The sequence below is a fragment of the Coffea arabica genome, chromosome 8c (genome assembly GCF_036785885.1).
Source record: "Coffea arabica cultivar ET-39 chromosome 8c, Coffea Arabica ET-39 HiFi, whole genome shotgun sequence".
Lineage (NCBI taxonomy): Eukaryota > Viridiplantae > Streptophyta > Magnoliopsida > Gentianales > Rubiaceae > Coffea > Coffea arabica.
The window spans coordinates 33,718,982-33,744,753 of NC_092325.1; the positions used below are offsets into that span (position 1 = coordinate 33,718,982).

Sequence of the window (25,772 nt, forward strand, 5' to 3'; positions counted from 1 at the left end):
TACATAAACATGTTTGGGTTGAAGATACATCAATCCGTGTCATAAAGGAGTGGCTTTGTAGCTACCTGGGGAACTTTCTGAATGGTAGCCCAAATAAGGTCAAAGTACACAGGAAACTGCTCTATAGCAAACAAGGTAACGGGCAAGCAAGTCACTGCATAAATGGGTCTCTATTTTTTTTTTTCATTTTTTAAGAGCTAGGGAATTATTTCCAGAAAGCAAATGCGAGCTCTTATCTTTTTTATTTTGTATTTTTTGAGAGGTAGGGAATTATTTGCAGAAAGCTTCTAATTTTTTGTTTTAAAAAATGTTGCAAATATTTAAAATTTTGCAAATAGCTCGCATTTGTTAAATTTGACCTAGAAAAATTGTATTTAACTTTTTTGTTAGATTTCGCATTTATAAGTATGACTTTTAGAAAATTAATTTAAAAAATGTTAGGAAAAAAATTTAAAATGATATCTACGAGCTCCATAAAAAATATAAAAGTAAATGTAAATATTGTTTGTTTTGTAGAAGTTGCCTTTACTAAAATGGTGTCGGTAGTAAAATGTTATTTTAAAATCTGTACGAAAATCTTATTTTTCGGAGAAAGGTTAGAGAAATTTTGTTTAAAAATCTGTAATGTTTAGAGGAATAATATTTTTTTTTATTTTAGAACCTGCACGTGGCTAAAGTCATCAAATATGAGCTAAAACAAAATCAGATTAACAATAATCTTTTTAATATAATTTACTATACATGCATAATTCTTTTATAATAACAAAAATTGGTAATTGTACGGTTGAAAATACGTTATTTAATTATAATACATTTAAATGGTGGAAAAAGTACACATGATAGTTCTTTCTATCTCATACATCAATGTTCTTTCTATTTTATAGATCAATGTAAAAATAGAATGAAATTGTTAACATGTAAGGTGTTGAGTATTTGTTGTGAATAAAATATTAAGTGTTTTTCCTTTTGTATCAAATAAATGTTTTTGATCAAATTATAATTTTCCTTTGTTATTAATGAATCGTATTTATTTGTTGACACCGATGAATATTAGTTATAAGAATATAATAGTTAATAGTCATTAATATATGTTACAATGTCAACCGTAATTTTAGAAATTGCATAACACAATGTTATTTAAAAAAAATTATATAAGTTATTTTTATGAATTGCATGTTATTTGTTTGTTAGTTGGAAAGGAAAAGGAAAAAAATGAAAGCAAAGAAAGGTTAAGGAAGACGGGCGTGACACTTGCTGTAGAGAGACCACTGATCCGATCCTTGGATGGGAAGCTTGAATATAAATCCGAGGACTTCGCATGATGGATCCGAGGGCGGATCTTCTGACCTCGGATACACTCCTACAGAAGTACAGACGAGGGATCGGATCTGTCTTAGCTCTCACGAATCCGACTTCGGATTGCTTCCATTAAATTTCCTAATTTTTCTCTTCTTTCGTTTTTCCTTCATTTTTCTCCTAATTTCTTGTGCACTTTATCCTCGGGACTATCTTCCCATTGATTTCAGCTCGTGCATGAACTTCGTATGGAATGGCCCCCACAATCTCAAAAAAAATAATGCATTTATCCACCCATTTAATCAACTAAAAAAAATGGGCAAAATTGAACATTTTGGCCATTTACTTGATATTGTGGACAATATTGTTTACAAATTTTAAAAGAATTTTCCCAAAAAAATGGACAAAACTCCCTGTCAACAACCTCAATTTCAAGAAAATTAACCTTATGACAATATTTCCAAATACAAAACCAACATTTTCAAGCTATAGACAACTAAAATGTAAAACAGTTTCAAGCCATAGACAACATTTTCAAGCCATTTTGAAGCATAATTTTTCTTATTTAATCAAATATACTTTGGAAAATGTAAAAATCCTAATAGCATAATAATTCATTCCAAGCCAAATAAGAATTAAACTTTTCTAAAATACACATAGCATTTTATCCAAAGGAAGAATTAGACACTTAAAATTGGAACATTTTGGGTATTTAATTGGAAGATTTGGAATGAAATATTGGAAAACGTTTTCGAAAAATTTTGACAGAGTTTCCCCATAAAAATGGATGAAATTCCCTGCCAACATCCTCAAATTCAGAAAAATAACTCCTCTGTACAGTATCTCCAAATATAATTCCAACATTTTGAAGCCATAAACAACTAAAATCATGCATTTCAAGACACATTGTCGTCATTGTAGAGGAAGGTAAAACAACCTAAACTTCCAATTAAAAAGGTGGTGATGCAATTTGAAACCCTTAATCATCACAATCATCCAATTTGTGTCCAAAATGAGACAACAAAGATACCAAACATGCTTAAGTAGCACAAGATGATTCAACTAAAAGAAAAATAAAATGTACAAAGTTTGTCTTAACAAAAGAAAAGAAAAATAAAGAAATAAAAGATCCAATCCGCTAAAGAGCATCATGGCTGCTGGGAACGAGGGTCTACTCCCTCCTCGGCTCCATGAGGACCCTGTGAGATACCAATATGGCCCTCCTCCTGATGAGTTGTAGGAGTAGGGGACCGGCGGATATGGAAATGATCCTCGATCGCACGAAGACGGCGATCGTGTCGGTCGAGCCGCTCGGTCATCATCCGCTCCGTTTGGTCAATGCGCTCGATAACTCGCGTCTCCATACAACAAATGGCATTTAGGAGCTCTTGCCACTTGGAGCATGGTTGAGGAGGTGGTCGCGAAATCGGAGGAGAAAGAGTCTGTTGTGCCTCCGTCCCTTGAGTTTCCGCTTGTGGTTCAGTGCGAGGAGGAGGCTGAGTGGAAGTCGATGCTTCTCCTGTGTCCCGGACCAAAGCAGCTCCAAAATCCGTAGAAATACCCAAGGATTTGAGTATCGTAGCATTCACCTCCTCGGCCGACCTAGTTACAACCGCTCTCTCGGTTGCAAGAGGAACCTTGAGCTTCTCAAAAACAAGTGATAGCAGTCGAGGAAATCCGAAACAAGTGTCGCCGGGCCTCATGCGAGCTGTGGTCCGCATATAACTGATGATAATGCTGGGTAGAGGAATTCCGGTCAACTGCCTACCCACTCCATGTATCATCTTATCCAGAAAATAGAGATCGCTATTTCGGATCTCCCGTTTGCCACTCTTTTTCGGCACCACATTAAAAGCAAAAAGATAGAAGATCAGGTGGTACCGATGTTCGAAGGAGTCGGCATAAACCGTGAGTTTTTTCGAATTTCCTCGCTCACGATACTGGCCCTTTAGACGTTCCACAGCCTCTCCGACTTGCCAAGGATCTCTAGCTTTGAACTCCTTGGTCAATTTGACGTCATCGCCTTCGTCTTTGAGTTCGACGAAGCATCTCAGTGCATCTCGATTGAGAGCCACTCTCTTGCCTCTAACCCGTGAGACAATGAGGTTGCCACTGTGGCTCTCCTTGTTTTCTACATTAGCATAGAACTCTCGGACTAGGTTGGGGTAGTAGTGCTTGGGCAACTGAAGGATGTTCTCCCATCCAAGTCTCTTGAATGCTGTAGAAATGTGATAGTGCGCGTCCACCTCCGGTGCCAAGTGTTTCTCAATGATGATCTCCTTGTCCAGTCCGGCTTCATACCACTCTTGGTTTTCGAGCGATGTGAATCGTGTGGTATCGTAGTCTGGCGGTGGCTCGTCACGGCTAGTAGATGCGGTCTTCCGGCGAGAACGAGGTGGCGACTCAGGCGAGGAAGATTCTTGCTCAGGTGACTCCTCGTGCATAGAGGGTGTGTGTTCCTCACTTGAGGAAGGAGTAGGAGTACGAATGCGAGCCCTCCTTGTGCGAGCCATAATACCTATACCAAAAAGCTTCGAACGTTCATTAGAAAACGGATAAACTTGCTCACACTTGTTAAATAAGAATTTTAGAAAATTTCGGCAGAGTTTCCCCTTGTAAAAGGGCTAAACTCCCTGCCAACATGTGCCAAAAAAACACAACCAAAAATCCTAGATAGACTACTGAAGCTCATGGTTAACAGAATACATCAAGTAAAACACAAACAAATTGAATTACGGTTGTCATATAATAATACTATACCTCGCAGTTCTAAGTTACACCATATAATGGATGCATTTTTATATGCTGAGATAGTTTTATGTTCAACTTGATAAAATTTTACAGGCAGAAATTTTTATCTGGTTTTGAAATGCCTAAATTGAGAGCAGAAAAATTTTCGAATGATAACACATTTTTTAAGGGATATATATTCCAAGTCTAGATTTGGCATATATAACAATACTATTCTACCATTCTATGGTACTCCTAATGAATAATGTCTGAATTGAATACAAAGAGTTAGGAGATCCTTGAACCGGTCAATAAACCAGGATTGCAATTAAATGAGTGTTTCCAAGGCCCTTTCCCTCCCCCCGTTTTACTTCTTCTGAAATCTTCAATATTTGGTACTAGAATCAATCTTTGTTAAGAAGGTAAACTTTTGGACAAAAGGCAGATAGACAACAAGCCAAAGGCCCAGAAAGGCATATGAGACTCAGAATCTCAAATCCTAATCCCAAAAGGCATGCGTGGAGTCTTTTGATCAAAATCATAACTATACAGTTGAAGAGCAACGGCTCCAAGATTTTGCGTGGAGTCAAGGCGACCAAAATTTTGAGCTAGAAAACATGAAGTACCTATCTGAAATAAAATCTTAGAAAGCTCAATTGCATATTTTCAAGTAAAATCGTCATCAAACAAATCAATCTTTTCAATCTTAACCATCATTTGCAGAATGTATATGCCAATATAATCATAATTCATTCATTCACAATCCATAATTGTTTCATAATATAATCATAATTCATTCATTCACAATTCATACTTCGGACATAATATAATCATAATTCATTCATTCAGCATCAAATTCATTCGTTCAGATCAAATTCATTCATTCAATGAAAAGAACATTCACAAGTCTAAATAAATAAATTGCTCATGCCCAAAAATTGAGAAAAACTCTTAAAAATATCACCAAATTCATAGTTTTGAAAAAAATAAGCATGAAAATAGCTGTAACAATCTCTTTAAGCACAATGTGGCACAATTATATCAAGAAATCCCAGCAAACATGCATTTATCATAATATTCCCAAAAACTATAAAAATTGCAGAATAAGAAATTATAAAATGTGATAGAAATGAGCAAATTGTTACCTCAAATGTGTAGATTGATAATGGAGGATGAAAATGGTGTAAAATTTTACACAGAAACAAGCCAAAATACCCCCCAATTTGAGGATATCAGCTGCGGCCTCAAATGAGGTTTTGAAGATCAAAACCCTTGTTTGATGTTGTTTGTTGGTAAAATAGATTGGGGTTACTGATCAGAAGAGGTTTTTGGAGGTTTTTATGATGGAAGATTGGATAATTGATGGTTAAAATGGAAGATTGGAAGAAAAAGGTAGGGTTTCGATGAGAAGAGGGAAGAAAATTTTTAAAAATAGCAGAAACGAAGCCTCGTTTCTGCTATATCCGCGAACCGATCCGCGCTCGGATCGGTTCAGTAAGGTCTCGGATCCGACAGGGCTCGGATCAGTTTCATCAGAAACACAGACGAGCCCTCGGATCTATCTGGGTTGAACTGGATCCGAGCTCGGATCTTTCATCCGTGGTCGGATCTTTCTGGGCACCTTGTGATCCGAGCTCGGATCCGTGATTCTCTGCAATAATTGCAGAAACTGCAATTTTTTGGAACTTTTTTTCCCTTTTTCCGGCTACTTCCAATTCGGAAATTGGACAAACATGGATCAATTCTAAAGACTAACGCACATGTAATATACCACAAACACAATGTTCCAACCTCTCAAAACACAACAAACACATTTACATTGGAAATCGAGGGGTGAGGAACTTTGGTCATTTATTCACTTTTACACTAAAAGGGAATTTTAGTGCATTAAATACATATCAAAGGCCTCCACATGCTTTTATAACCATGATATCACCAAAATTCACTTGAAATGCACAGTGCATGTATATGCAATGGAATTTCTAGGAGCACTTAAAACACAATTTGGTAAGAAAAACTGCCTTTTGACACGTGTTCTTGAACGAACATTCAAGATCGAAGTTCCGACATCTAACTGATTTCATGTGTATAAAATAGAGGTGTAGGGCTGTATAATGCATAAGAATACTCATCTAACTGAAAATATTTTTGGTAGTGTTTAAAAGAGTACTCATATAAAATGAGAACTAAAATAACTCGTTCGCGTTGGAACACTCATATTCCTGAAAATTTAGAATATATAAAAAAATGTCACAAACAAACGTATGTAATCCATAAGTAAGGTTATTTATACAATAACAATACAAGTAGCGTGCAGTCAATGGTGCCCAAGTTTCCCGTGAGTACCACATGTTGTTGGTTTGGGTATTCTTTGGCTTTGACGTGGTTGGTTTGGCACTATTGTATGAACCTGAGTAATATTCGATAACAGTGTAGCATCTTGATTTTCAGTGCTTGTGCCTTCACCTCCTTCACATTGCTCAGAAACATGGCGATGTGAGTCCCTATCGGTTGTAAACTCTGTGTACATCACAGGGGACCTGTGAGATTGGCCAATCGATACACCTCTGCCATGCATGCCTTCGGTCTGAGGTGTGACAAAAGTAGATGCGCCAACTTAGTCTTCCGTAGCCATAGAACCTCCATGGAAGCTAGTCTGTATGGTTGGTTCTGGTGATCGGAGTCTACGACGTCGCCCACCGCCATGCTGACTTCCCTGGGTATTTCTAGGAGCTCGCTGGACACGACATGTATCAGGGTATAATGGAATCTCATGTGGTACGTGTGGAGGGCGGAATGCAAGTCGGCGTGACTCTCCTACATGATGCAAAGACGTGGATGCAAGCTCGGATAACTATTGAAAGTATCCGCTGTGTTGTTCATCACTAACTATAAGAGAGTCCTGTGCCATGAAATACATTCGAGACATGGCATCGCTCTGCAAAAACAAATATAAGAATTAGAATGAGATACTAGGGTAAAAATTAGTTTTAACAGTGAATACGCTCAAAGTGATTATTAAAAGTGAGTTGGAAACAAACTGTACAAGATATTGTGCCCTAGCGCTATCACCCTGAAAGCCCTCTGGGAAAGCGGGAAATCGACTCGGATTTGAGATATAAATCACTGTCCGCTCCCGATACCACTGAACATACTCATCCGATGGATATGTAGTATCTGCAATTACAGTGCCGTCTTGTACATGCACATGTCGATCAGTCCAAATATCAAGATATTGTCTATGCGTGGTGCTCCAGTCTTGATTCACCCTACCACGGCGATCTATAGAATGTAGAGCTGCTTGATTAGCCGTTAACCTCATAGCAGGCAGGGACTGATATAATCCAAACTGCCGCATAACCCGATGCGGGAGGTGCGGCTCAACTACATCCCAGCAGATAAGATACGTTATGGACCTCCAAATGTCCCGACCTGCAGTACAATACGCAGGAAGAGAAGCGAGAACGTCCTCCGAATATGGCTGCCATATGAACTGAAAAAATATAAAAATGAAAGAATGATTTCGACAAGAAAAATAGAACTTCGTTATAAACAACGAAGGGAGCAAACTACACCAAATATCCGAGCTCGTATCGAACCTGAAAGGGTGCGGATCCATCACGACTCGGATCCACACCTTCGGAAGCACAGACGAACCCTCGGATTTATTTGAAATTTTTTGGATCCGAGCTCGAATCAATGGATACGCGCTCGGATCCGTCTGTGCACTGACAATCCGAGCTCGGATCTGTAGTTCTCTGCAATAATTGCAGAAACTGCAAGTTTCTAACCATTTTTCGCACTCTTGCTAAACAATTCGAAAACACGCGGGAGACAAACGTTTTAGGCCATCTAACCTCCCACGCACATGTAATATACCAAAAGTATAATATCAAATCTCGTAAAACACATCAAACACTGCTACATTGCAAATCGAATGGTGAGGTCCCAAACACGTTTTTCCCTTTTTTACACAAAAAAAGGCACTTTTGGCCATAACATGCACATCAAAGTCTAAACAACTATCATTACTGGACGTTAACTCCCTGCCAACAAACATCTTCTTCCACCTATGTAATGCAGTATGACAAACTTATGATTTGAATTATCCAGATATTGGCAGAAAAGACTAATGGCACGATTTTGGCAAAGGCCTATTGTCCGGACATATGTACAATACCTCTTCAGGACGCAGTCCTGTCAGCTGATCTCGGAATGCGGGCACAACATGCCTAACAACTCTGTGTACGTCCAAGTCATTATTCCACCTATATTTAATAAAGCAGGAAACCAAGCTTAGGCAAATTGAAGTTGGTTGGATTATCAAATGCCATTAAAAAAATCTAAATGGGTGCGAAACGCGCACCTAGCTGCATATGGACCAGGGTAATGCTCCAACGGCGCGATTCTGTCCGGCGTATGGTTGGTATATGTTCCCAAATCCAGAGCTGTTAGAAAATTAGAATCAATGTTAGAATTGCAAAATGATAAAATGAAAAAAATCGAAGATTGATGTTCCTATTGAGTGTAATGTACCTGTAGCAAAACTAAGGGACCGGCAATAACCGATTTGGCAGGATGCGTGGCATCACAAAGTGACCGATAGAGAGTCGCCAAACACGCACTACCCCAACTATATTGCCCAACAGTTTCCAAGTCCCGCAGTAATGGAAGATACAACAAAGGGACTTTGTTTCCGGACTTATCCGACAATAAATGTCCACCTAATATCAGTAGGATGTAGATGCGCGCACGCTGCCTACATTCGGCATCTGAAGCATCGGCTGGCAACTCTGTATCCAAAGCTCTTGTTAAACATCCCAATTTTAGCCTCTGTCCATCAAAGTATCCAACTGCAGGAGAAAATCTAAGGAGCTCCTCACAGATGGCTCCCCACTCCTGAATGCTGCGGTATGTGTCTACCCCTATAACCGGTGGACCATCGATGTGCAAACCCCACAACACCTCTACATCCTGTAATGTCACGGTAGCTTCTTCCACCGGTAAATGGAATGTATGCGTCTCGGGCCGCCATCTCTCTACTAAACTTGTGATCAAAGAATGATCAACCATCTGATATCCACTCTCTAGCACCCCCTCAAATCCAGCCAAGACAATATAACGACAAACCGGATCAGGAATAGGCGTATGCTCCCAAAAAGCTCTGTCACACCGTCTGACATCTAACTGATTGCCCTGAATATGTCCGTGAAAAATGGAATGTGCCCGGTGTGCAGTTCCCGCCGATATAATGTCGTGCACGTATGGTCTTGGATGTAGGCCTGCAGGGATAGGGGTGTCGGTCATAATCCCAGACAAATATCTGCAACGATTAAATTGGAAGAACAATGAATAAGTAAAACCCAAAAAAGTATGTTGTATCCACTTTTGACAAATCAAAAAAGGTCACGGCAAATTTTTAGCAAGTTTTGACCATATATCCGCTAAACATCGCCTAAAACTCCTTACCTCCGTATTTATATTTTTTTTAATAACATTTGTTATCCCTCTATGTATTCATAGCGTGCAGCAATGTATTTGTATTTATATTTTACCAATTAATATAAAAATTTGACAGAATCTCCCCTATAAAGCGGCCATAACTCCCTGCCAATCTATATACAAAAATGACATATCCTGTACATGCAAGAGTGCTTACATATATAACACATCTTCCAAGCATTCCTTTAACATATAAGTTACAAATCAATGGATAGGGGATTTAGCGACCAATGAATAAAACTGTTGGGCTGCACGTGTAAACTAGTTATTTCAATACATATCAAAGTACAAAATGAAGCATGCATTTGACTAATGAACAATGAAAGTCAGTAATGTAATTATTTAAAATAAATCCAGAAAATTACACAAATGAACTAGCTCCTTTACCCCCCGACAAAAAAAAATTCCTCACTGACGGCTAGGTGAAAATTTCTAGGGAGTCGATCAAATCAAGACCTATAATTCAAACAATTTCTCCTATTGTGACCCGCCTGATGACAATTTTGACATCTTCTTGGTTCGTCTGCATCCCTTTCATCCATCTCATTCTGAATTCTTCTACCTCGAACTCGCCCTGCCCGACGTGAAACAAATTTGCTCCTGTCTGCTTGCAGGTCCCACCCAACATGTTGCCAAGTATCTTGATGCGGCAGTGGGTTAAACTTCCCTGAATACTGGACGACCCACCTTGTTTTGGTAAACTGTTGGTCCACAAGCAATCCCGGATTGTCACCTCTAATCCTGCACACCGCCAAAACATGTGAACAAAGACGCCTGTATATCTGCCACTTTGTACAAGAGTATGTCTTATCAAAAAACCTGATGGTTTGCGTATTGCCTCCTTTACCATCGACACGCCGCCCTGTGATGACCTTGTATACGCCCGATGGGCCATCGAACTCAACGACTCTATGGCCGCCTGCCTTCCGTTCAGCATTCTTAAAACGCCGCCATATGTTTGGGGGAAAAGGATTGCGACAATATGAAGCTTCTTCCCTTCTCCTCTTAAATAACTCAACTGTCCGATGAAATGTCATATCAATGCATGCATGAATTGGCAAATGACGCACCCCCCGCAAGACATTATTATAGCTTTCGGATATGTTGGTAGTTAGAATACCCCAACGACGGCCATCGTCGTGTGTTAGGCACCACTTTTCTGGACTAATGGCTGACAGATAATTCCAAGCATCCGGAAACATGCTTCGCAGTTCTCTCCTGAACATTCGTCACTTGCGTAATTGTCTTGCCCTTTCCATTGCCCAACACAACTTGCGAAGGTGTAAACCTTTGAAATGTGTCATCAAATTGCTCCTAACATGTCGCAAGCAAAATCGATGGTATGCTAAAGGTTCCTCCCAATAGTCAAAGTGTGTCATAGTATAGATGATACCATTTTGGCGATCAGAAATGACACAAAAAGGATGTCGATCAAGCGCCATATTATATCTTAATTATTCCATGAACCACGACCAACTGGAAATCGTCTTCTCATCCACTATGGCATAAGCAATTGGTAGAATGTGGTTGTTCGCATCTTGAGTGACTGCAACAAGGAGTTTGCCCTTGTATTCGCCACGCAAATGAGTGCCATCAACGCATATAACCGGCCTGCACATGTGAAATGCTTCAATAGCCGGTCCAAACGCCCAAAATACATACTTAAAGGTCTTAACTCGATCCGAACTATCCGAATGATGTGACCACTCCACCACGGTGCCTGGATTGGATTGTACCAGGGCATCAAGATACTGTGGTAGTTCGGAAAAATTGGCCTCCCAAGATCCAAACACAAGCTCAATTGCTTTACGTCTGGCATACCAGGCTTTTTTGTAAGACACATCAACCTTCAAGTTTTCTTTAACGGAACTTAGTATGTTCTTGACCTTTAATCCAGGGTCATCTTCAACCCTACGGAGGATGTGCCTTGAAATAACGGAAGCTGTCAGGCTTGTATTGTTATTTCTAATCATGTCGTCCAAGCAGTTATGGTCATTGACCCATTTTGTAATTTGCCACATTTCATGAGTCTTTTTCTTTACGGCTCTAACACACCAGTCGCATAGTGGATACGATGGCGCGGTTGAAGTGGAAGGAGTTCTTTCAATTGATGATTTGCATTTAGCAAACCACGTGTTACTCTTGCTCTCAATAACTCTGAACTCCCTATTGTGGTTGATGGACCACATCCTAACTGCTCGGCTGAGCTGCTGCTTACTCTCAAATCTCATATGGAGACGTATATTATTATTCTCCTCAGTGAATGTTACGATACGCTCCAATCCATCCTCCTCTTCTATATCATCATCATCATCTATACTCCCAAGATCGGAGAAAAATGCCATTCCTCTTGGCACATATGCAGAGCTGCCAGCTGTGCTATTGCGTCTGTCCTCTTGGAACATATCGAGGTTTACTCTTAAACCCCCACCTTCATGCTCTTCATCCGAATCACTACCAGACACATCTTGCGACTCCGACTCTTCAACCTCTTCCGCATCAACTTCCCGGTCATCGTCTTCCGGATCATCTTCTTCGGAGGCACGGAGTCTATCATGTATACTAGCATATACATCATCTTCAGGGAACTGCGCCAACCCTGACCACGGTTAGAATCGATCCCATGTGGAGAAATATGGCCTGATGGCCCTGGATCTTCAAAACTTGGAATCGAATCCAGTCCATGAAAATATTCCTAGGCACCCATGGATCCTGATGTGAGTCTTGGTTCTAATGAATACATAGAGCGATCATCATGCATATAGTGACATGCCGATGAAGTCTCTGGAACGACTGAACTAGAACCAAAGTTAAACTTTGTTGGATCCATGAATGCATGTACAAGCGACATCATTGGACCAACATTACCTATTGGTCCAGTGAATACGCTGTTAACTACAGGCATTTGGACGATTTCTTCCTTCTCGATATAAATCTCCGCCATGTATGAAACTCTTTCGATCCAAAGATCGTACATTACATCAAGAGTTTCATCATCCACCACTGCGGAAACAGTATATTTCGAACTCTCCAACGGTTGACGAAGAAACAATTTCAAATTGAACACCCCTTTATCGACCCCAATATAGTGGTAAATCCTGTCAACCAACTCCCCGTATCCAATTCTATGCCTCAAAGTGAATGTCCGGTTGGAAGTACGAGGCAAGTAACAAACAAAGTCACCCTCGTAATGTATTTGTCCTCCCCAGTATAGGTTTACCCGCAGAGGTCTTTCTACAGACATGTCTGTGAAATGAATCCCTATTTTTGGGACAATAAATTAAAATTAGTAGTCCAAGGGTCCAAACAAATGAAAGAGGGTGCACTCTAGGTCGAAATTGGAACTATTAAATAGACTAATTTCGATCCAGATCCAGATGTTTAACTAAAAATTGAAAACATGTATGAAATATACTATAAATGACGATACGAATAGCCTAAAACTCCGAACGAAGTTTTTGGAAAATTTGGACAGAACCTCCCTTAAAAATAGACTAAAACTCCCTGCCAACCTATCCGAACAGGGTAAGAAATGTACACGCGTAACAAATGTGAACTCACGGAACTCGAATTTTCGAACTACGGCATCCAAAAAAAAATTAAAAAAAAAATAACCAAACCTCGCATTTATTATGAAAAAGCATGATCCGAGCTCGGATCATTTATGGCATCCCTCGGATCCAACATGGTTCGGATCCGAGGGAACGGATGATCAGACGAGCCCTCGGATCCGGGTGAACAAATATGGATCCGAGCTCGTATCCATATTATCCGAGTTTGGATCCGTCTGTGTAGGGTCTTATCCGAGCTCGGATCATGCTTTTTCTGCACTAATTGCAGAAACGGAAAATCAACTGCTCCAACATTGGAAAGTGGAAACATTGTACGAATTCGAAAAATATAACGTATATCCTCAAATCCACCACAAAAATTGCAAAAATAAGCACAACCCACATCAAATTTAAACCCAAATTTCACCACAAATCTGAACTTGTCTTGGATTCAAGTATTAATTAAAATTAAAATGCTATTACTGAGGCATTGCAAGTGAAAAAGCCTAACCTTTATGCTGTTGGAGAGTTGGGACGGCAATGCAGGCAATTTTTTGGAAACGACGCTCGCGAAACCAGTCTTTGGATGCTCCGGTCAGCTCGGGTATTTGGATGCTTCGATGTGCAGAAACCAGCTCTGTTTTATTTGTTGTGCTTTTAAAATGCAATTCCGAAATCTTTGTTTTCCCAATCGACAGCTATGTTTGGCGTTCTGCTTCAACAAACTCACTTTTCTCTTACCTATGTTTGGTGTTCTGCTTCGACAAACTCACTTTTGTCTTTTTTTTTTTCGAAATTGAGTCTTGGCGGTGTGAGGTTACTAGGAGCTCGCATTCCTGGAATGCGAACTCACACAGCTCGCATTCCACGAATGTGAACTCACAGAGCTCGCATTCTGAGAATGCGAGCTCGTACTAAGCTCGCATTCTCAAAATGCGAGCTCGCCGAGCTCAGAGCTCGCATTCTGGGAATGCGATGACCCCAATTACCGAAATCCCTCCAAAATTCGCCCTCGTTGTAGAATCCTTTTTTTTTTTCCATCACAAACTAAGAATTCACCCTAGAAACATGACTAAGGAGGTGACCGAAAAGCACGTGCAACGAGGGATGAAATTGCGAAGCAGTCAAATGGGGGCTTGGGAAATTATGGATTAATCCCGAAATTTCAGTCAGATTCGAGCTTGGGAAATTTGGGATTAACAAATATTTCCAATTTTGCCCTTGAAATTATGTCGGTGTGCTATTTTTAGCCGAAAAAAGAGCAAATACGAGCATTAGAATCAAACAGACTCATAATTTATATGTTAGGAATTATTTTGATTGATTTTAAATGTTAGGAACTAAAAAAAAATTTTTGTGAAAATGTTAGGGACCAATTTGACAATTTCTCAGTTGCATAATAAGTGAAGGACTCAAAGACCAAAAAGTGGAAAGGCACACAAAACTGCCACGTGGATCATCATCTTCCACTCTAAACTCCACCTTCTGTTGCTGCGCATATCCCCACGTGTTTGTATACTTGCAAAGATGCAATAGCAGTGTTGCTTCTGATTCCTAAAAAAGAAGAAGATTTGGTTCAAAATTCAGCTGTCTTTTTGTGTGAATTTGATGTCTTCATTGGCATTTTCGTCAGTTTCTTCGGCCCCTTTACAGACTCTTTCTTTCTCAAGCTAATAAGCTGAAATGCACTTCAAACTCTGTACCAACTTTGGATCATCAAAATCAGCCTTTTTCCGACATGGGTTTTCTCTTCCATCTCCTAATCTTTCGGGGTTTCTGTTAAAGTCTTCATCTTTCAGCACAATCAGTGCTAGAGCTGCCACAGAGAACAGCACTTATGGTATCACAGTGACGGTAAAGTGTGAATTCCTTGTTAGTGCAAATTCTGCTTTCTTTTCGTGGATTTTGTACTAAAATTTGTGTATTATTTGCAGTAGTGTAATGTTAATAGAGGGCTTTGGATTATATTTCTAATGGTGATTTAACTGAAGGAGAAAGTCGTTCTTGATTGGAATGTGCTTAATTTGGGGGTTCTAGTGAGAACGGAATATGTAAGTTTTATTTATTTATTTTTTAAATCCAAAAACAAACATCAGACTTGAGTTTTTTAAACTATGGTGCAAAAGTGAAATAGCCGAAAATTGTGATAATTTGTGTCGAATTTTGTTCTCAAGTAAGAAGTTTCAGCTGGAAAGGTTTTTAAGCAACTATTGCCATCTCCAACTGACTGCAGTTTTTGGCTATGATTGCTTCATGATATAAATGAGTGTTAGTACTGTCGACTGAAGGGTGGTCAGCAATTCGACTAGATGTACTTCAAATGTTGAGTATTTCTGGATATAGAATAGGAGAAACGGAAGGATTTATCAGTGGCGGAGCAACAAGAACAACCTAGCTTCTTAGTAATCTTTTAGTGAAGTTGATGCTGCCTATTTGGTTTAGTCTATTCCTACACTTGTGTTTAAGGATGACCACTTGAAACTGTCTCTTTCTGCTGTACTGAAGCAATTGTTTCAGGCCCCTTGGCCTGGTTTCAACACGGCCAACGTTTTGTTAGCTCCGGACTGGATTATAGAAAGGTGTAATATGAATCCTAAAATATTTGAAATGGATTTGTTTGATTTTCATTTGAAATTGTTCAATGCATTTTCCAAATTGGAGAAATGTTTGACAGAATTTGGTTTCCCAACTAGTAGTCGTAAAGTCTGTTTCTTCCTAAATCCTGATAGTGAGATTCGCAAGGAGAACTTTGAAGAGTGACACTTTCAACAGGAAGCTAAATTAATAAACATTTTCAATAGAAGTTGAATCAGTGGAATTCAAGAGTCAAACGGTATCACATTACAACTAATAGGATCATGAGCTATGCCCCAAAAAAAATAAAAAAAAGAAGAAGAAGAAGAAAGAAGATATTTTTCCTGATATGATCAAATTCAATATCAAAGTTGCAACACCTTTTTTTTTTAAAACCTTACTAGAAGGTAGAAAAATGCTCGATTAAACTAGTGCTTTCTTTCTGCTGCTTCTCTTTCTTGGGAGAACCTATGTTAAGCTGCAGGCAGATTTGTATTTTGTGCACTCAATAAGTATTAATTTTAGTACGCAGACATATCTACCATATATATCTAAGCTGATAGGAGAGTTTCAATTGGTCATCTTCTGCAACAGCAACATATGTTAATATATGGATGAATTTGATGGTTGATCTTGATAGCTAAGGAGGGAATATCTTAAAGCTATATACTATTATTGAATAGATTATGGTTATTTGTTTTGCATATTTACAGTTTGTAATATAACATTAAAAAAAGCCTTTTTACATAATTCCTGTCACTCTTGTTCTTGGTTCATATCCTCATCTCCTATCCTCAACCTCTGTCATTCAACTGATACAATGATATAACTAAACTTGTTTAATAAATGAATTCATCTAGGGTTCAAGGATTGAGATAATCAGCTGTTTTAATAGCTAGTAAAGTATTCTACTGAAATAGTAGCATTTATGTCTAGACTTGTTCTCTTGTCAACTAAAGAGGAAAGGAAATATAAAGTATGAAAAAACAAAAGCTCAGTGGAATGGATTAATATATAGACTAGGAAGTGTTGCTTTTGTTTGATTTTGGTTTCTTGAAGGTAACATTTTAAATTTATTCCCATATGAAGTGTTGAGGATTCTGAAAAACTGGGAAGAAACCATTGATGAAGCCAAAGGAAAGGAATTTTTTGCACTTTGTGACAACTACTAGAAGTGATAATGTATTGATATTTACTGTCCGTGAATACCACAAAGTATGATTAATGTGATCTTGGTGAGAATTCAAGTTCTTTCCATTGCCATGTTGATCTTGACAAACCATTGAAAAGTTAAATTCATATAAGATAACGTTTGTTAATCCATAGTGTGTCTTTGGCTAATGTTCTTGTCATTCCCAATGACCCTCTGTCTTCCCTATGTAAGGGTGATTCTGTGTAAGCTCGATTTCTATGTAAGGTCAATAGTTATGCTTCTACCCACTCTATACAAGATAGAAATCTACTTGAATTGTTTGAGTCTTATTTTCAGTGTACTTTTGGTTATGTCATACTTAAAAGTCCAGTTTTTTGAGCTTTTTCCTTAAACTGACTGTGCTAGCAAAATTTAAAACATTCAGAAAGTGTAGTTGCTATGGTAGACCTTATAAAGTTGGTTCAAAGTAGCTTTTAAATCTGAACATGTTCAGTATTCTATTATACTTTTTTGCTCTTTAAGTGACTGAAACCTTGTTATTTTTTTTTGTACATTGCTAAGTTCGCTAAATTACGAGGAGTGCTCTAAAGTTGTTTTACGAACTTGTGCATTGTTCAAGGAAAATCCAAACTGATCACTCCTCTTGTCTGATTTGAAATCCTTTCAGGTGCTTATTTGGTACCATCAGATGTTGTTTACTTGAATTGTTGAGTAAAACTGACAATGCTTCTCTGCAAAGGAAATATAACTTCTGCATCTATAACTCATTTGTCTTAACTTTTATCTGTCTTTAAGGTCAAGGATCAACATCACTTTATTTGCTTCTTGTTAGCAAAATTCAAAACATTCAGAAATGCATCTTGTAGTGAATTTTCTGAAACTCATTTCAGTTTTTGGTGGGTTTTTGTTACCGTATCCATGTTATTATTTAGTCCAGTTCTGATCTTGATATGTTTTTTATGAATCTAATCTTGTTCAAATCAGAAGGTACCAACTAAATTGAGGAAAATAATTCACCTTGGTCAAATTCCAAACTAGTCTTATACAAATGGTATCATGAATTCTGAAACCTGAATGGTCAAAGATAGGCGTACCAGCCACTATATAAGCCATATTTGATTTAAGCCAGTTTCCGAATTCTGAATTTTTGTTCTTTCTTGTCAATAAGTTTTGTCTTTCTTGGCATCTTTGTCTAAGTTTCATCTTGAAGGTATTGTTTCTTGTATTTTCCTTAATTTAGGTTCTGAATACTTGAATTGTGACCACTAAAACATTGTCTGATTTCCGTTTCCTTTTACTATGTGCACAGAAATGGCACGTCTTCCCATTTCAAATAGGAGGCAATGACGTCGGATCAATGGTATTTTGTGTACCATAGTGAAGATGTTAATTACACTATTTTATAAATTGGCACTATGTTCTAATGGCGTGCTTGAAATGCAGAAAATGCATACTAACTAAAGAGGAAAAACGGGTCAAAAGGATGCAATATTTATTCAGGCTAATTCGTGAGAGTGATAATGGTGATGTCTTGTTCCTAATGATGTGTTGGTTGATTTTTGCTTTAATCGTCAGTGTCTTTTGGAATTGTATTATGTTTTTCATGTGGCAAATATTGTACTTATATGATGGTGTCTGGAATTTTCTCTCTCTGACAATCGAGATGTGGTATTAGAATGCAGTATATGTAAATGGCGCTTTAAATCTTGATGTGTTCTTGTGTTAAATTGTCTATCAATTGATCACTGGCTTCACAGTATTTCTTGACCTATCATCAGTGTTTCTTATCAATTGTAGTTGTGTTCCTTAATGATGGCTTTAATAGTTAACTTGAGCTTGTTCTGCTGGAGTGTTCTATAAATACCTTTGCAATATTCTCTCTCACTTGACGATCGATCGTATGCCCCAAAGCGGCAAAAATTTAGACTGGAAACCAAAGATATACAGGATTATGTATATGAGTAAATCTTATATACAGGAACAGTGTATACACTATCACTATTGGATCCATAAGACATGTACAAAAGTTAAATTTCAAATTCAAATTTTGCATAATTGTCATGCATCTAACATTGAGTGTAGGAAAAGATTGATCCTATATATTAAGGATTAATCTTTCCTACACTGACAATATATACACTATTATCATTGGATAAATGACAATTATGCAAAATTTGAATAATACAATAAAAATGATTTTTTTTTTTTTTTTTTTTAAGGTTACCATTTGCATAAAACTCAAATGAGAGCATGGCTTTGCACAAAATTGAAAAGCCCTTTTAAGAAATTTTCTAAATGAAAATACAAAATAAGAAATATAAATAACATGTATATTATAAAAAAAAAGTAAATCTTATATACACTGGCAGTGTATATACTATCATGATTGGATACATGACATATATATAAAATTTAAGTTTCAAATTCAAATTTGAACTATGTATCATGCATTCAATAGCAAAAGTGTACACACTATCAATGTATAGAAGATTAATTCATTATAAAAAAAAAAAGCATCCAAAAATCTTTAAAATATACTTGAAATCCATTCTTAAGCATAAGCAAACCAAAACAACTACCTAAAGAATCCTCATGGTGGTTTAGATGTTGAATTGGCCTCTTGGCTTTTGTTAAATCAACAGCTAATCTGATCTTCTTCTTGTGATCACTTAACCAACTAATTAAGAGGGAGTATGTAATTTGGCCAATTTAGGAGCACAACAATATGAGAGAAATATATAATTGTAAAAAGAGTAAATTTAATATACATTGACAGTATATTTATTATCGGATGTATGATACGTTTACAAAATTTAGACTTTAAATTCAAATTTAAATTATATGTCATGCATTCAATAAAAAAGTATCCACGTTGTCAGTATACAGGAGATTAATTCATAAAAAAATTCATGACTTTAGCTATCCAAAGAGTCTCAATCCTTTAGTTTTTTTGATAAGGAGGACCCAGATCCAGCTCAGTGATGGGAATTTAAAACAAATTCTTAATGATTGCAAGCTACAGGTGGATAAGTCTATTGGAAAGAAGCATCACCTTTTTATCTTTGTTCGTGTGTTAGTAAAGAGAACCTTTTCTTGTCTTTGCATCCGCCAAAGGGCTGTCAATTATCGTCCACAAGCAAAAGGCTAAAAGGAAAATGTTGCAACTACGCTCACCAACACACTTGTCTGCCAAGTGAATAAATGGATTTGGTACAACTCACACATCATTGAAGCAAGCGATACACTCGGTGTCATATCCCACCGACAAAAAGCACATTGGCACAGACTCTGATTAGGGTAGATGCCTGGATGGGTGAACTGTAGCCCTGTCCCAATGCAACCCCGCCCCAGATGCACTTCTCCTTTTTCATTTACCTTTTTTCTTCTTCTTTTTTTTTTTAAGTAATTGTTACGAAGAGTTTGAGTGAATTTGATTCCGATCATCACTACAAGTCATAACATATTTTGGGATGATAGGTTACTTGTAGAAATTTTTTTTTTAGAGATTATTTATCAACATAATTTTCACGTTAATAATAAAATATGATCAAATCACGTGAGAAAGTGATTCATTTTTACCGAACTAATATGTTTTGTACCGGCTTTATTTGTCAACTTTATCATCATTATTGACAACTTCTCCATGCACAATACTCATAGGGATGGCAACGGGGTAGTTGGACGGGTTGAGAAACATTCCCTGCCACCGCCTCGTCCCTCACCTCCGTTACCCCTACCAGGTGCCCATAGGGTAAATTCATTTTTTTTTCCTTGAACAACTAAATTTATTACTGTTAGTAACTGATGCTACTGCTGCTGTCATTCTTACCGACAACCATAAATAACATACACACACTGTTTAAGAAAAACTCACATCTCAACCCAAAAGGCATGCTGACTTTCAGGTTACACTAAGAACCTTAAATAGTACACACACACATCACTCACAATCGGTGTGGGATAGAGGGAAAGGGGGAGGGGAAACACCACGATTATTGTCAAAGGCTCACCAACGGCTTTTAACCACTCCAAGATTTTCCTTATCCACCAACAACCATAAATAACACAAACACATACACACTATCTAAGGGAAACCCACAGCCCAATCCAAAAGGTTTGTTGATTTTCAGACTACACTGAAAACGTTAAGTAGTACACATACAACACTCACAATCGATGTGGGATAGAGGGAAAAGGGGAGGGGACGGCTGCTGCCATTCCTACATACTATAATTTTAATTACTACTACAATTGTCATTACTAGTCCAATGATGCCCCTTTATTTACTAATGTCATCACCACGACACTACTAATGGTACTCCTACTACGACTAGTAGTTTAGCCTAACATAACATAGAAAAGACTAAAAGAAAAGATGAAATTAACATCCTATATACACGCTGTTATAACATAATAAAATTATATACAAAATCAATTAATTGCAATTATACATAACTAATTAATACTTTTATTCTAATTAGAACTGATTTATGATAATTAGATCATGGGATAAAAAAAAGATCTCCTGCCCCATTATCATCCAGGTGTACCGCTACCGTATTCTTGTCCAATTTCAAGCATAGTCGTGAGAGAAACCTCTCATGAAGAAGGAAATTAATAAAAAAAAAAAAAAAAAAAAAAAAGTGAACTGTGAAACTTCATGGAAAACTGCACGTGCCTGTGGGCTGTCACTGGTGACAATTGGGATACCTTTTCTTGAGCTTCAGAGTTGAGAGAGTCTAAGCACATTCAATCAGTCAAATGGATGCAATATTATTAGCAGTCTTTGAATTCAGTGCTACTGTTGACTTTTGCATCACAAGCTCACAGCCGTCAAGCTATATATGCAAATCTTTGGCTTAAATATTACTGGCAATGGCAATTTAATAAAGCAATTGTCATGTTGTTAGCGCAGGACCAGGAAGGGGAAATGGGAATGGGGTTCCCTGTCTTTCAGTCAGCCTCAATGAGTGCGAAACCACCACATTATTGGCCTCATTACCTTAACTTGCATGGAAACTTCAATCCCTTCGGCCTCAGATCTCTGACTCTATCCACCCCATTAAATTTTTCCTTCACATTTTGAAGTTCTTGAAAGCACTTCCCACCATGTTCTTTCTCCAACTGCCATCTCCTCCTCTTCCAGAGAATCTTTTCTAGTGACAACTAGAGAGGACAATTCTGCAGTTTTTCATTAATTCTTTAATCATTCTCTTCGTTAAATCTTTCTTGCAATCTTGCAGAATATAGAGTATGATTCGGTCCTAATGCTTCTTTAGTTAAACTTTGAATATACTACATGTAAACTAGGATCTCATGCTTTTGCTTTCTTTTAACTGCTCTGCTTGCAGTTCCACCTCAGAGTGCTACATGTAAACTAGGATTTAGCTAAATTCTTGTTGGCATATTACTGTGGAAGAAATTTGAGGTTTTGCAGTGGGTTGATTAGCACTTCATTTCCCAAGAAATGGAGGTTTTTCGTATTGGGTACAGTTTCTTGCTGTCTTTGTTCCTACTCCTGCTTGTTCACGCTCCTAGTGCACAGCTAGTTCCTGCAGAAACAAGAATCCTTTACCGAGTTCAACAATTTCTTGAATATCCAGACGTTCTTAAAGGATGGAATAACTGGACAAACTTTTGTTCTCTCCCTCAGTCACCTTCTTTAGTCATCTTGTGCTCAGGTAATCACATTACTGAGTTAACTATTGTTGGAAATAAAAGCAGCCCTTCAAAGGTTTCAAAACCATCTGCTGCAAACTTTTCCATACCTCAGAGAACTCTGTCCCAGGGATTTTCAATTGATTCATTCTTTACAGTCATAACTAAGCTTTCCAATCTGAAAAGGCTGTCATTAGTATCCCTGGGAATATGGGGACCATTACCTGCCAAGGTTGATAGGCTTGATTCTCTAGAGGTGCTAAACATTAGTTCCAACTTCATTCAGGGTGGCATCCCCCCAGAGATTGCCACTTTCAAGAACCTGAAAAGTCTTGTTTTGGCTGATAATCTGTTAAATGGAAGTATTCCAGATCTGAAAGGCCTATCACAGCTTGAAGAGCTAGATATCAGTAACAATCCTCTTGGACCTAAGTTTCCTTCTTTAGGCAACAACCTGGTACGTATCAATCTTAGGAGCATGGCTTTGAGATCCCAAATTCCTCCAGATTTCATTAAGTTTAGTCGTCTTCAAATACTTGATATCTCATCTAATAAACTTCAAGGACCAATTCCTTCATTTCTGTTTTCTTTGCCATCAATTGAATCCATAAATCTTGCCAAAAATCAGCTAAGTGGTGAACTTCGAGCAAGTGTATCCTGCCACGAGAACCTAACCTTCGTTGATGTGTCAAATAACCTTTTAATAGGAATGTTACCTTCTTGCCTTGCATCAAATTCCAAAAACAGGAAAGTCATTGATTCATTTAATTGCCTGTCAAAAAATACAAGTTCCAAGTATCAACGGCCATCCTCATTCTGCCATAAAGAAGCTCTAGCAGTTCAGCCTCCTACTAGAAAACAAAAAGAGCGAACCACTGTCAAGCTTGGCCTTGTACTAGGTGTCATTGTGGCTGTTGTTGCAATCATTGCTGTACTTGGCGTTTTGGTCCTGGTCGTGTACAGGAGATTGGAGCGGAATAGAGCCAAAGAATACAAATGCGAGAGCTTTGTTTTTGACAAGAATGCTGCTCATACCTCTCCGGTTGTTCATGGAAGTAAGTTGTAGCATCCACTTTCCTACCTGCAATAATTAAACAGACAAATCTGATAATATTACTCCAAAGATCATTAGATGCGTTTGTTCTTGTGATGTGACATTGAAACAATTGTGGTGCAGGGCATGTGCCACGCACAATGAGAATAGTATCATTAAATCTTCCACCGTATCATGTTTTCACATTGGAGGAGATTGAAGATGCGACAGATAACTTTGACGCTGCCAACCTGGTTGCCGAAGTCTCTCAGGCTCAGGTAAAGAGTGAAATCAGCGTTTTTGAAGCTGACATTACTTGGTTATAGTTGTAGATTTAACCTGAAAACTGTTTAGGAACTAAAACCTAGTTTTATCATTTTTGTTATAGATCTACAGAGGTTGGCTGAGAGATGGCTCAGCTGTCCTGGTAAGATGTTTGAAGCTAAAGCAGAAGTACTCTCCTCAAAGCCTGCAGCAGCACATGGAAGTTATTTCAAGACTCAGACACAGGCATCTAGTTAGTGTTCTTGGACACTGTATTGTCACATACCAGGACCATCCCAACACACCAAGCAAGGTCTTCATCGTGCTCGAAAATGTGGCTAATGGCTCACTAAGGGATCACTTAACTGGTAAACATAGACTAGATTTCTATCATTCTCCATATCTTTAAGATTCAGCTCCTATTCCTTGAAAGGCAATGAGATATTATGTATTGACAAATTGGCAGACTGGAGAAAGAGGGAAGTTCTTAAATGGCCACAAAGAATCTCGATTATGATGAGTATTGCAAAGGGAATTCAGTACCTACACACCTCTGGTGTTATTGGGAATGATCTAAAGATTGAAAACATATTGCTGGATGAGAGCCTATCTGCAAAAATAAGCAGCTATAACTTGTCCTTGCCATCAAAGGTAAATCTATTCAAGCAACGCTCATTTAGGACATCTCACTAAGTCAACAAGTCTCAAATGTAGCACATCCCTAATATCATGTGTTGCTGCAACTTCACAGGTGGGTTCCGAAAGCCCTCTGAATGGACAAGATAGCTCCTTATCTAGCAGCAAAAACACGGACAAAGACGACATTTATCAGCTGGGAGTTATATTGCTTGAAGTTATTACTGGTCGACCAATCATTTCTCCAAGCGATATAGATGACCTAAAACTTCAGGTAACCAGCAACAGTTTTACTTATAATTGATAAATGAAAATCTTTACTTGCCTCGTGCTGCTTTTGATGATTCAACTAATCAAAGCTAAAATGTACTTTTTCCAATGAACAGTTGGAAATTTGCTTAGCAGAATCGCCATCGAAACTCAAAGATTTGACTGACCTCTCCATTAGAGGAACATTTGCATATGAATCACTAAAAACAGTAGCTCAGATCACCATAAGTTGTTTAAACAAAGAATCAAGCTCGCGTCCATCAATAGAAGACATTCTTTGGCACATGCAGTATTCAGTTCAAGTTCAAGAAGGATGGAATACTAGCAGTGGAAATCTAGCCACAAAATTCTAGGATCGGCGTGGTTTATCTTATTGATGGTGCAACAACTCATTGCTCTGTATATCAAAATTCAGCGAGGATGGAATACTAGCAGTGAAAATCTAGCATCAGTATGGTCTAGCTTATTGATGGTGCAACAACTCATTGCTCTGTATATGAAAATTTTCTGGTTTGAATGTTCTGGAATTTGCTGTTAACACTTTTGCCATATGAAATTGAAGGATAGATTGTACTATAATCCAATTTGGACTTCAAGAACATGACTAATCAAAGTACTTGGCAAGAGTCCTAGTTAGACGAATTTTGGCATGCTGGAAAGACCAGTACAGGCATTAGTTTCAGCTTGAATCATTCTCACCACTGTCGCTTGTCACCTTTATAACTAGTTAAACAGGAGCCTCATGAGTTTCTTGAGGCTACCACGGTTTTGGTTAATATGTTACAGTAGGATTGGTCTGATGATGGAAGGGTCACATACTTTGACACTTAGGGAGCTCCTGTTACTGCAACCTTGAAAGACCAAAATTTGAAAATTTTGCTCATATGTTTTTTTTTTAAGGAGAACATTGCTGGTCTCTAAATCCCAATGAATGAATGATAAATAGATTACATCCAGCAGGAATGAACTCAATCTCTGAGACAAGCGTAAGTAATTGTGATAGAGGAATTGATAAATTGTAACATGGCAGCAGTTAGGAAAGCCCATTTTGGTGCATGGCTCTGTATAGATTTCACATTCGTTTTTCCTCCAAATCAAAGATGGT

At 38.0% G+C, this 25,772-nt stretch overlaps 1 protein-coding gene and 1 long non-coding RNA gene across 2 annotated transcripts; both read left to right on the forward strand.

Annotated features, from left to right (window-relative positions):
* The first annotated feature begins 14,518 nt into the window (after positions 1-14,518).
* On the forward strand, positions 14,519-18,575 carry LOC113722507 (uncharacterized). Its single transcript, XR_011820626.1, has 2 exons — positions 14,519-14,933; positions 18,116-18,575. It is a non-coding gene; the product is annotated as an uncharacterized lncRNA (long non-coding RNA).
* A 3,044-nt stretch (positions 18,576-21,619) lies between these two features.
* LOC113722533 (probable LRR receptor-like serine/threonine-protein kinase At1g14390) lies at positions 21,620-25,309 on the forward strand. The gene is made up of 6 exons (XM_072063673.1): positions 21,620-23,519; positions 23,642-23,775; positions 23,886-24,129; positions 24,228-24,412; positions 24,513-24,671; positions 24,784-25,309. Exons 1-6 carry the CDS (start codon positions 22,274-22,276, stop codon positions 25,018-25,020), a joined length of 2,205 nt encoding a protein of 734 aa, XP_071919774.1. The 5' UTR covers positions 21,620-22,273; the 3' UTR covers positions 25,021-25,309.
* Positions 25,310-25,772: the final 463 nt, after the last annotated feature.